Consider the following 10,651-nt stretch of genomic DNA (forward strand, 5'->3'; position numbering starts at 1 on the left):
ACCGCATGCCTGCGGGCCATCACACAGACAGCAGTAATGCACACACGCACGCACGAACACGCACACACACACACACACACACACACACACACACACACACACACACACACACACACACACACACAAACACACACGTGCGTGAATGTGAACGTACGCACGCAAACACATACACACACATGCGTATGCACACACATGCACAGACAGACAGACAGACACACACACACACACACACACACACACACACACACACACACACACACACACACACAAATACAGAGATACAGAGACATAAGAGTATGCAACACCACTCAATCAAGGTACAGGTGAAATCCTGATAATTCGAACCTCAAAATGCCAGGAAAAAACTTCTAATTATCCGGACATTCTAATTATCCAAACATGAACCCACAACTCAATATGTATGTCAAAATGCTCTCATGGTCACGCAGAGTTGCGCTATGGACCATAGACACAAATTTTACGGACACTGAACTGACCGGCACAGCCTGCTCATGCAAACTGAACTGACCAGTACAGTGTACAGTGAACTTCGAATTACACTTTGCTAACTTCGAATTATCAGCACAAATCCCACACATGTTCTATGTAAGTGGAATCTGTGGGACTTCTAATTAACCGAACATGTCCAGTTCGAGGTTCGAATTATCAGAACATTTTATGTGGGAATCGTATTGATAGAAATCGGTCCTGGAAAAACTTCTAATTAAGCGGTATGTTCGAATTAAGCTATATTCGAATTATCAGGATTCCACCTGTATTACGAAACAAGGACAGGCTGCATCTGAGCAAAGTTTAGTGCAGAAACACAGGCAACTGTGGGCAAGTATCCTCGCTTCAACTGAAGAAAGAGCGAGAAAATGCTGCTCAACGGTCATGCACAATAGAGGCTATGGGATCACATCATCAGTTGAGATGCCTTGGTAAAGTCGTGGACTCGCAGCACAGCGCTGCACTTGCACCAGCAAATCATGCTGCATACTCGGCGCCCCATCAGAAACTCCGCTATCATGAAAATTAATCATTCGCACACCCTCTGTCTCTCTCTGTCTCTGTCTGTCTGTCTGTCTCTCTCTCTCTCTCTACACAATTATCAAACAACAGCTGGTACTGCCAAAGAAGACTTCACTGGGATTGGTTGGGCCAGTCGCGGGGAGTTCCCCTACGCCGGGCACCTGAGAGGATACAGTCAACCTGGCGAAAAATAACAACCTTGGACAAAACAGAACAACTCGCGAAAAACAACACTTTTCTCATGGCCAATCGAGGGTCGTTATTCGCAAGGCCGGCTGGCGATGCAGATGCAAGTACACATATTGGCCCAGAGATTGGCTTATGCTAGAATCAGAGGTTCAAGATCGCACTCGCTTAAAGCGCATTGCTATTGGAATCATCAAGTGAGGACAGGACCTACCAGCCATCGATCATTGGGGTCCACTGCCACAGCTGATACCCAATTATTGCGACTCTGCGACAAACAAACAAACAAGCAGACAGACACGCATACACAAATGTGCACATGCACACGAACACATTCACAGGCAAGCATGTACACACACACACACACACACACACACACACACACACACACACACACACACACACACACACACACACACACACACACACACGCACGCACGCACCACACACACACACACACACACACACACACACACACACACACACACACATACACACACAGCGCGCGGGGTCACGGTCCATTGGGATAAGACTTGAGAGAAAAGCCAAACATCAACCAGCAATGCACCACCATCCACAGATCCATTTCTAAAAAGGTTACACAGTTTAACCTCTTTAGCATGACGCTACCTGAACGCGCCCCACGTCAACACCTGTAAAAGTCGCATTTTCCCATGAAAGCACTAGCTGCTCAAGGATAGATAACTTTACATTCCCTTGGACGAATTCCATGATCTTGAGCTTCCTGGAAAGGTCCCGAGATGAGGGACACACTGGTGTCAAACCCAGCTCGGAGCGAAACCAAAACCCCGCGCTACAGTCTGGCAAACTTCATCCACGCGCTCGACAGACTTGAGCACGACCAAGACTAACCGAGCTCAAATATTCAGCTGCCATTTCGGTCTCCTTGCTCGTATCGAGCTCAAATTTTTGTGAGGACCCACGGGATCCACTAACATCATTTTAATCTTGTTTCTATGGCAGCAGGTAGCGCAAAAATGATCCATGGTGGAAATACGCGTTATGCAGACTGCGCAACAAAAATCGAGTTGAAATTTGCCGTGTCGAGTCGCATATCTCAACAACCGGTAGTGTATCGCTTCGGCGATTGTTTCTATCGCCAGCTGAGAGTTTTCTCTTGCAGATACATGTTTCGATTGTGAGAATCGACCAAGTATTGAGTGAGTTACGATAGTTTGAACAAGTCACTATGGACTCAACACGGACCCCACGACTATGAGATGCAGGTTCACTGTACAGTGTACAGCGCGCATCGTACTAGTACGACGGCCGTGGGGCATGCAACTCATGTGCGTCGTACTAGCACGACGCTCGCGCTAAAGGGGTTACAGTAAGATCGGGCGCCGAAGAACGCAGGGGCTCGAGCGCAGCCTAGGAAAGTTCTTAAATTTTTGATTCTAGCCAGACCGTTCTTATTCACACGCGCGCGGCGAGTCGAGTGACGCCATGACGTTTGTCATGTACATGTAGTACTTCTAAACTAGTGGGTGTCGTAAATGGGAATGACTGTACATGTAGCAGTTACTGTTTACACGTGTACATGACATGTACTCACCTCCCAGACATGTACAATGTTCCAAATTTTAAAAGTGTTCTTAAATCTGATAATTCTAGCCTGGACTGTTCTTAAATTTTGCCGGTTTTCCAGCCTGGGTGTTCTTCGGCGCCCGATCTTACTGTAATACGTCATCAGTTGAGATGCCTTTTGTATGAAATAGCTAAACTATGGCAACACGACTAACATTACATAAGCTGGTGACTTGAGGAATCGAGCATGGGCGACTCCTGGTGGGACTAACATGGCGCCGTTTTCGTTCAACCGGCCCAAATTTCTCGAGCACAGTAACCCTTAGAACGTGAAGAATAAAGTCAAGAAGTTTTCTTTGTTTTCGGAGGAAGTATAGTACATGTATACTAGTACTTGAACGGGAACCCTGTAAACTCATACCGTGGTTATCCGGACCCGGAAGTCAAAGGTACTTCGGTCTACCGGGCACCATTCGGGTGAGTTTCAGTGGAGATATTACGACTTTTTTAGGGACTGTTTGTGGAAATAGTGACGTCATACGCCATATCTATGGCCTTTCCCCATCAAAATGCACGTGATTCGGAGTTTAAGGATATTTCAAAGTTAGCAGACAGTGCCCGGTTCCGGACCGCCCGGATAACCGAGGCACAAGTGTAGTTCCTTCTCTACGCAGAATGCTCTATGTCTATGGTGGCGGAGTGCGGACTTCACAACAGTACGGAGAGCAAGATAATAGCCATGCATTAGAATGTATTCAACCCAGTAAAGGAAGCACAACGACATAGGGTAACCACGGCTAAGAACAACAACACCACGGACACACTGAAATAGGCCCACGGCGCCTTGCCAAATATGGAGGTGAGTGAGCTGAGGTCAGGAATACAGTGTAGTAGTAGTATTCATTATTTTAATAGGGGAACCCAACAGACGGTGTCGTCTTATTACAGGGAGCCCTATGAATGATTGACACAATTGAACAACCTCTGAGCGAATACACTGTTCAACACTCCACACACGGCCATGCCCGGGTGGCTGCGTGGGGTTTTGGCGGTGCAAACTATGGCATTTAATTAAGAAATGATTTAATAGGCCCTGCTCACCTGTGACGAGGAGGATGCTAGCGACGGGTTTGGCACGGTGGGAGTGATGCTGTGACAGCAGGCACTGCTGCGTGAATCTGGACCAACATCAGCAAGAGAACGGCACACAACAACCGCGCACAGAAACCAACAGTAAGCGCCAGACGGACGGGAAGACTGCAAATCACATCGATAGACGTAACGGTGAAAGAAGCGCACGAGGCATGCATACGGTCCCACAAAAAATGTGACGGACAAACATGAAAACAGAGCGTCACATCGACGGATGGTGGCGAGATAATAGCGCACGACGTACGCATTGAAGTGCCACATGATTTAAGTCAACGCTTGTGTCATAAAAAATTAAAAAATCACTGTTTGCGTCAGACTCGGCTAAAGGCCAAGTTTCCCGCATCCGTAGGAACCCACCGCCGTTCAAGGATCAAGGCGCAGATGCAGGTCCTTAAGCGGTGGGAGGTGAGTAGATCAGCTCACCAGCAAGTGGTCAAAGACCGAAAATCCCATTCACTGCATCCATGTTCTCCTCATGCTTGTGCCATAGCCCGAGCGCAAACAAGGACTCCTACTCACCCCAGAGTTTGACAGTGCCATCATCAGAACCGGAGAAACACTGCTCTGATGTGCGCGGTCGTGAAACCACACACAGTGCCTGCTTGCTATGGCCGTCAAACTTCCTCTGAAGTGAACACACAGAGGCACATGCATGCGTGTAGGTTGCGTTCAGTTGGGCATTTCCAGAATGAGTAAGTGCCACCCATTCTGGAATGGGAATGTGTGAGAATCACCTGACCAAACAAACGCACCTGAATCAACTAGGCATCCCGTGACCAAGTAACTGAGAGAGAGAGAGAGAGAGAGAGAGAGAGAGAGAGAGAGAGAGAGAGAGAGAGAGAGAGAGAGAGAGAGAGAGAGAGAGAGAGAGAGAGAGAGAGAGAGAGAGAGAGAGAGAGAGAGAGAGAGAGAGAGAGAGAGAGAGAGAGAGGGAGAGAGAAGGAGGGGAGGAAGGGAGGGAGGGAGGGAGAGAGAGAGAGAGAGAGAGAGAGAGAGAGAGAGAGAGAGAGAGAGAGAGAGAGAGAGAGAGAGAGAGAGAGAGAGAGAGAGAGAGAGAGAGGTCAAAACAACGGACACCAGTGACTCACGGTAAGACGTTCCCTCTCCACATCCCACACATGTATGCATCCAGATGATGAGGCGGAAACAAGGTGCGTGCCCTGGTTGACAAACCACAATACAGCAACATGTACAGCAACGGCTACGCTTATGTTTTTGCACACGGAGAACGGAAGGCAGACAGTTTGAGAGATCCCACTACACCACCAGCAGCACGGACTATCCAGTAAAATACCTGGCCAAGGAAATATGGTGTCTATTAGCTCACCAGTGTGCACAAGGCATTGACGATCCGGCCACCACCGATACTGAGAGTGCAAGAACAGACACAAACGAACACACACACACACACGCACGCACACACACACGCACACACGCACAAACAGGATGGTTGTTTACGGCGGCAAGTCCGAGCACTGAACTGTGCCACGCAGCAGTTAAGTCCATAGGCTGGATTCAACTGGTCTGGCACACATAGCACATGCCAGTTGTGTAGGCAATACCGTGAAGTACCTTTGATCACATGACCATACGTGGTGCAACCTAGCGCAACAACCAAAACAGATACTGTATAACATGTAATTTTAGGTGTACTAAAATATCGGTGCAAAGGACCTGCCAGGTTTCAGGTATACCGGTAATGTAGAATTCGGTGACCAGCATTCCCTTCACATACAGCACAAACTCTAGTGCCGTTTAGATGTAATCTAAAGTTAGGTGCTTGGTTTCTCTACCGAAATTACTGAAACTGAAGTTACACCGAACATGATGTGTTATGCAGTATTGAACATCCACACTGGATTGCAGGGACAAGGCAGGACATGCTTACTCTGAAGGAGGATCCAGTGTCCACATGACGTTGGGCTGAGCAGCAGAACGGGACAAACAAGAACGCACGCGTACACGCATATGCGCGCGCACGCACACACAGATGCACACGCGGATGCGCACACACGCACGCACGCACATACATACACACGCACACACACACCTCAGACCTCAGACCTCAGACCTGCCCATCGCGGAAGCGATGATAGCGAACAGCTATGTTAGACATAGCAACTTGTGCTGGGATTACACCATTCAACAGCTTGCAAGGCTGATGAATTGACCGCCACTATTTTTAGCCTGGTATCCACCACACACGGCTGTCCTACGCCTTGGATACTGCGACATTTCAAAAGATGGCCGCGATCGCGCGTCTCCCTGGAGATCGCGTACGCGGCACCACGCGGCCGCAACGGCGTGGCTTGTATTCAAAATTTGAAACACTCAAAAATACTGGTTTGGTTCATCTGCGCTGCTTATTTGCTGCTCGTGGCTGGCTCTCTGGGTCGCGAAAAGCAAGCAAAATGCTTCCACCGAAAAGCAGCTTTCTCCTCGTGCAAGAAGAAACAAAATCGACAGAGAAATTTTGAAGCTGGCTTTCTTTCTCTGTGTCCTTCTTCTACGATCCGTTACGAGTCGTCCATTACTCCTTTGGTGGATCTCGCCCTGCTTGTGGAGCGCTTATCTTCTTTCGTTTAATTGTCTGGAGCTGGTCTTCATTTTCTATTCACTCGTTTGTCCTTGGTCGACATTTCCCACACATTCGCAGCTTGGGCCGCAGTGGTTTTCGCGCGGGCCACGGCCCTCGAACTTCCTTGGCTATGGAGGGCCACATCAAGAAGCTGGAGCAGGTGTGCAGGATTAGTGGTGGAAAATTTACGAAACAGGACCGATCCACCCGTTATTCCGTTGCCGAACGTGCCGGTGAGATTCAAGCATGCTTCAAAATCAATGTATTGAATGACCAGCCTGGCATACACCCTGAGTTTTTCTGCAGAACATGTAAGAAAGTGCTAGATAGGTACAGTAAGGCGTCTAGCTCGTTTGTGACTCGTGGTGGTGGTTGTGGTAGTAGTAGCATAGAGTGGGTGGCTCACAAACGTACTGGTTGTTCTGTCTGTGACACCCTGAGTCGTCCTGGCAGAGCAGCCACCAAGGACACCACCCCAAGACTGATTGATAAGTGTGATGATGCTAGTGAATGTCCACAGGCTACCCAGGATCAAACCGTCAATCCACAATCAAGTCATGAAAAACAAGCAGGCACACAGACAAGTACAGACGTAGACGTAGACATCGAAGACCAGAGTGGTGTAGATGTAGACATAACTGAAGTACAGAAGAAAGCCACTCCTCCTTACCAAGCTGGTATTGCACTGGATGGAAGCCGTTTCACACACGATGTCAGTTATGCTGCATGCCCTATCTGCAGATTAGTTACCGATCCAGCTATAGAGGCACCTTGTTGCAAGCAGGTATTTTGCTTGCCATGCATCTACCAGTGGCTCCAGGGGTCTACCAAATGCCCATACTGCCGGTCAGCCCTGATGGCGTCACAGCTTACATCACCGCACCCCTTTGTAGGCCATGCTCTAGCGGCAATGCTGGTGCACTGTGATTTCAGGGAATCCCCCCTTGTAGGGTGTCGACAGGTCTTGTCCTTGGCATCCTTGGTTGATCATGTCCGGGAATGTTCACATAACCCTGGTAACAGTCTTGAACCCCACCCTACAGTTGTCACGGGTTCCTTTTCCGTATCTGACGTGCTTTTAACCACACCACAGCACACACGTGGCGCAACATCAACGGCACTGCTTTCACACTTGGTAGGCTGCATGTCTGTAGGTGGGACATTAGAAGTGAGGTCCGGTTCTCGGGGTAGGCCACAGACATGGAAGAGGGTAACGAAGGGTGAGAAGGAGGCATCAGATGTGACCACTCGAACTTTGGAGCGCAGGGGTAGTGAGCTGAAATCTTTGGCAACTACTGTTGCCAGCAGTTCTGGTAGTGCCCAAGAGCAACTTCAGCATGACCTCAAAGTCATGGCTAAATCAGACAGGGACAGCCTTTTGACGGATGCAGGTCTACTTTGCACCGGGGAAGTGTCTGCTCTAGCACTGAAGGCAGACCTGCATCTGACGTGGTATGCACTGAGGAAGTTGAGGGTATGGTTGACGGAGTTTGGTATCTTTTTGCAGTCAGAGAGGTTGATGAGGGCAGACATCCGATCAGAGCTCCCTTTTGAGTTTCTAGCAGAGAAGGTCCCAATGACAGACAAGGCTGGGAACATCACCCTGTGTGCCATGGTTGCCATTTTAGATCTTGTCGGCCTTGTCACCCACTACCTTTCTGCCATGCATGAGGCTGGACAGTTGACCTGGCATGATGGAGCAGTCCCCAAGGACACCATCATTGTCAAGATTGGTGGTGACCATGGAGGTAAATCCTTCAAGATGGCTTTCCAAATCGCCAACCATGTCCACCCTAATGCACTTGAGAACACCGTTCCCTTTCTTTTGTTTGCAGCAAAAGATTCACCAGCCAACATGGCCACTGCACTTCAGCCCTTTCAGGCACAGATTCGTGAGCTGAGCACCATGACATTCATGTCGTACAAGGTGAAGGTTGTGTTGTTTGGAGACTATGAGTTCCAGACGCACAACTACGGTCTTTCCGGTAGCAGTGGTGTGTTCCCTTGCTTGCACTGCCACACTGCAAAGCGTGACTTCCAGCAGTCACCTGCAGCTAGGACTCAGCCTGTACTGCCCCGGACTCTGACCACACTTGCACAGAATCACAAGGAGTTTCTTGAGAGTGGGGGTGTTGCTTCAAATGCAAAGAAATACTTTAATGCTGTGAGGCCATGCATTCTGCCCGTGCCAATTGAGGATGCATGCATCCCCTCATTGCATTTGGATCTTGGGATATTCCCATACCTATTTGAATGCATGTTACAGGAAACCCAATCCCTTGACGTCGCACTAGCCAACCACATGCCTGACATTAACTGTGATCTGAATGGTCGTACCTTTAATGATCTAGTTAAGATGAACAGTGACAGGAAGTCTAAGGAACTAGAGCTAGCTACCATTGATACTAAGTTGGATGACATGATGCAACTGCTCACGTTCAATGCCATACACCTTCAACAAGCAGCAGGTACTGAGGTGCAGAGAATACAAGTAGTGATAGGCCAGCTACAGCTACAGCACAGACAGCTATCTGAACAGCAGAAACAAATCAAAGCAGAGCTTGATGTGCTCAAAGGTCACATCGACAGTGTCAAGACTTTGACAGATGGGCCATGCCTTTCATCCTACGACGACACACTACAGACTGTCAACATCAAACGGCAACAGTACCATGGCGGAACCTTTGTCGGCAACCACGTTCACCGTATGTTGAGTCCCGACAAAGATGGCAACTTTGCCTTGGTCCACAAGCTTGTCCAGGCTCCTTCCAAGGCTCTGGAGAAGTACGAACTTGGTGCCGACCACCCCGTCACAGACATGGCTGCTTCCTTGGCTGCACGATACACAGCACTCTTCACCACCTTTGCGAAGTGTCGTGCAGTCTACAACCTTGCCTCAGCTGTAAATGAAGACCAGCTCCACCAGCTTCAATGCCACATCCAGAGCTTTATGACCTTGGTGAGAGAGCAGATCGTGAAGCGCCATCTGGGGAACATCACTCCCAAGTTACACCTGCTGGAGCAGCATGTCGTGCCACAGATGACCCACTTTGGCTGTGGACTGAGTCTTCTGTGTGAGCAAGGTGGCGAGGCTCTCCATGCAGCGTTCAACACTTTGGACAAGAAATGCAGCGCTGCATGTCCACTTCAACGACTGCTCTCCATCACTCGCCAGCACTACTTGAGGACTATCCCCAAGTTACAGAACGAAATGCCTTCTGCTAAGAGGAGAAAAGATCGTCGCGTCAGGTCTAATATTAATTCGAATCATTGCAAGGAGAAATAGGCCGATAAATAACTGTTTTACTTATTATTTCGTTGTTGCTCTTCGGAGTGGGAAAGGGGTCCATCATTGCACGCGTGATGGAATGGGTGTTCTAAGCGTGCCGTCTCAGATGAAGACGAAAGAAACAAACTTTCTCCTCATTTCTCCTCATGCGCTTCAGCGCAGCAACCAAATAATTTGAATTTCCACAATCACTCGTGCATGAAAACTCAATCGCGTGCCCACGCGGTACACGCGCGTCCCGTATCCAAGGCCGTTGCTACAGGTCGTCGCCATCTTTATAGATGTCGTGCTGAAAACAGCCGTGCACACAGCTGATTGAAGTGACTTTTTCTGGCCAGTGAATCCCTATTTTTAATTTTTCCATTTTTTTCTTCTTTTTTTCTACACACACACACCACATACTCCGGCATACACTGGCTGTTGGTAACCACCCAGGAGAAAGAAAGAAAAGTCAGGAAGAGACCATTCATTCATTCACACACACACACACACACACACACACACACACACACACACACACACACACACACACACACACACACACACCAGCTTGCGAACCGTTCATTAGTGCATGACTGTCTCGCGTACGCGAGCGGCACTGGTCGCGGAGGCCGCGGACTCACATGACCAGTACAGGGCCAGTACATTGAGCACAATCATGTACAGTCAGTCGCTAGACTAGAGTACGAGTACTACCGTAAAGTACCGCCAGAGCGCCCCACCATCTCATCCTTTCATGGTCGTATTGTGGAGGTGGTCTGCTGTCTGCAGGTCATACGACATGAACCTTGTACACATATTGCACGTTTTGCAGTCAATCCGTACCTTCGAGCGAACACCAGCTCCACACAAAACCCTGCCAAGGG

General features: G+C 48.9%; 1 protein-coding gene across 1 annotated transcript in view; it reads right to left on the minus strand.

Annotated features, from left to right (window-relative positions):
- LOC135825207 (THO complex subunit 6 homolog) overlaps positions 1 to 10,651 on the minus strand; it is a 28,510-nt gene that overhangs the window by 3,524 nt on the left and 14,335 nt on the right. Inside the window, exon 11 of the mRNA XM_065337943.1 lies at positions 1 to 9. This exon is cut by the window's left edge and continues 234 nt beyond it. Coding sequence (XP_065194015.1) covers positions 1 to 9 — 9 coding nt within the window. The remainder of the gene's footprint in view (positions 10 to 10,651) is intronic.

Source organism: Sycon ciliatum, chromosome 9, assembly GCF_964019385.1.
Source record: "Sycon ciliatum chromosome 9, ocSycCili1.1, whole genome shotgun sequence".
Classification (NCBI taxonomy): Eukaryota; Metazoa; Porifera; class Calcarea; order Leucosolenida; family Sycettidae; genus Sycon; species Sycon ciliatum.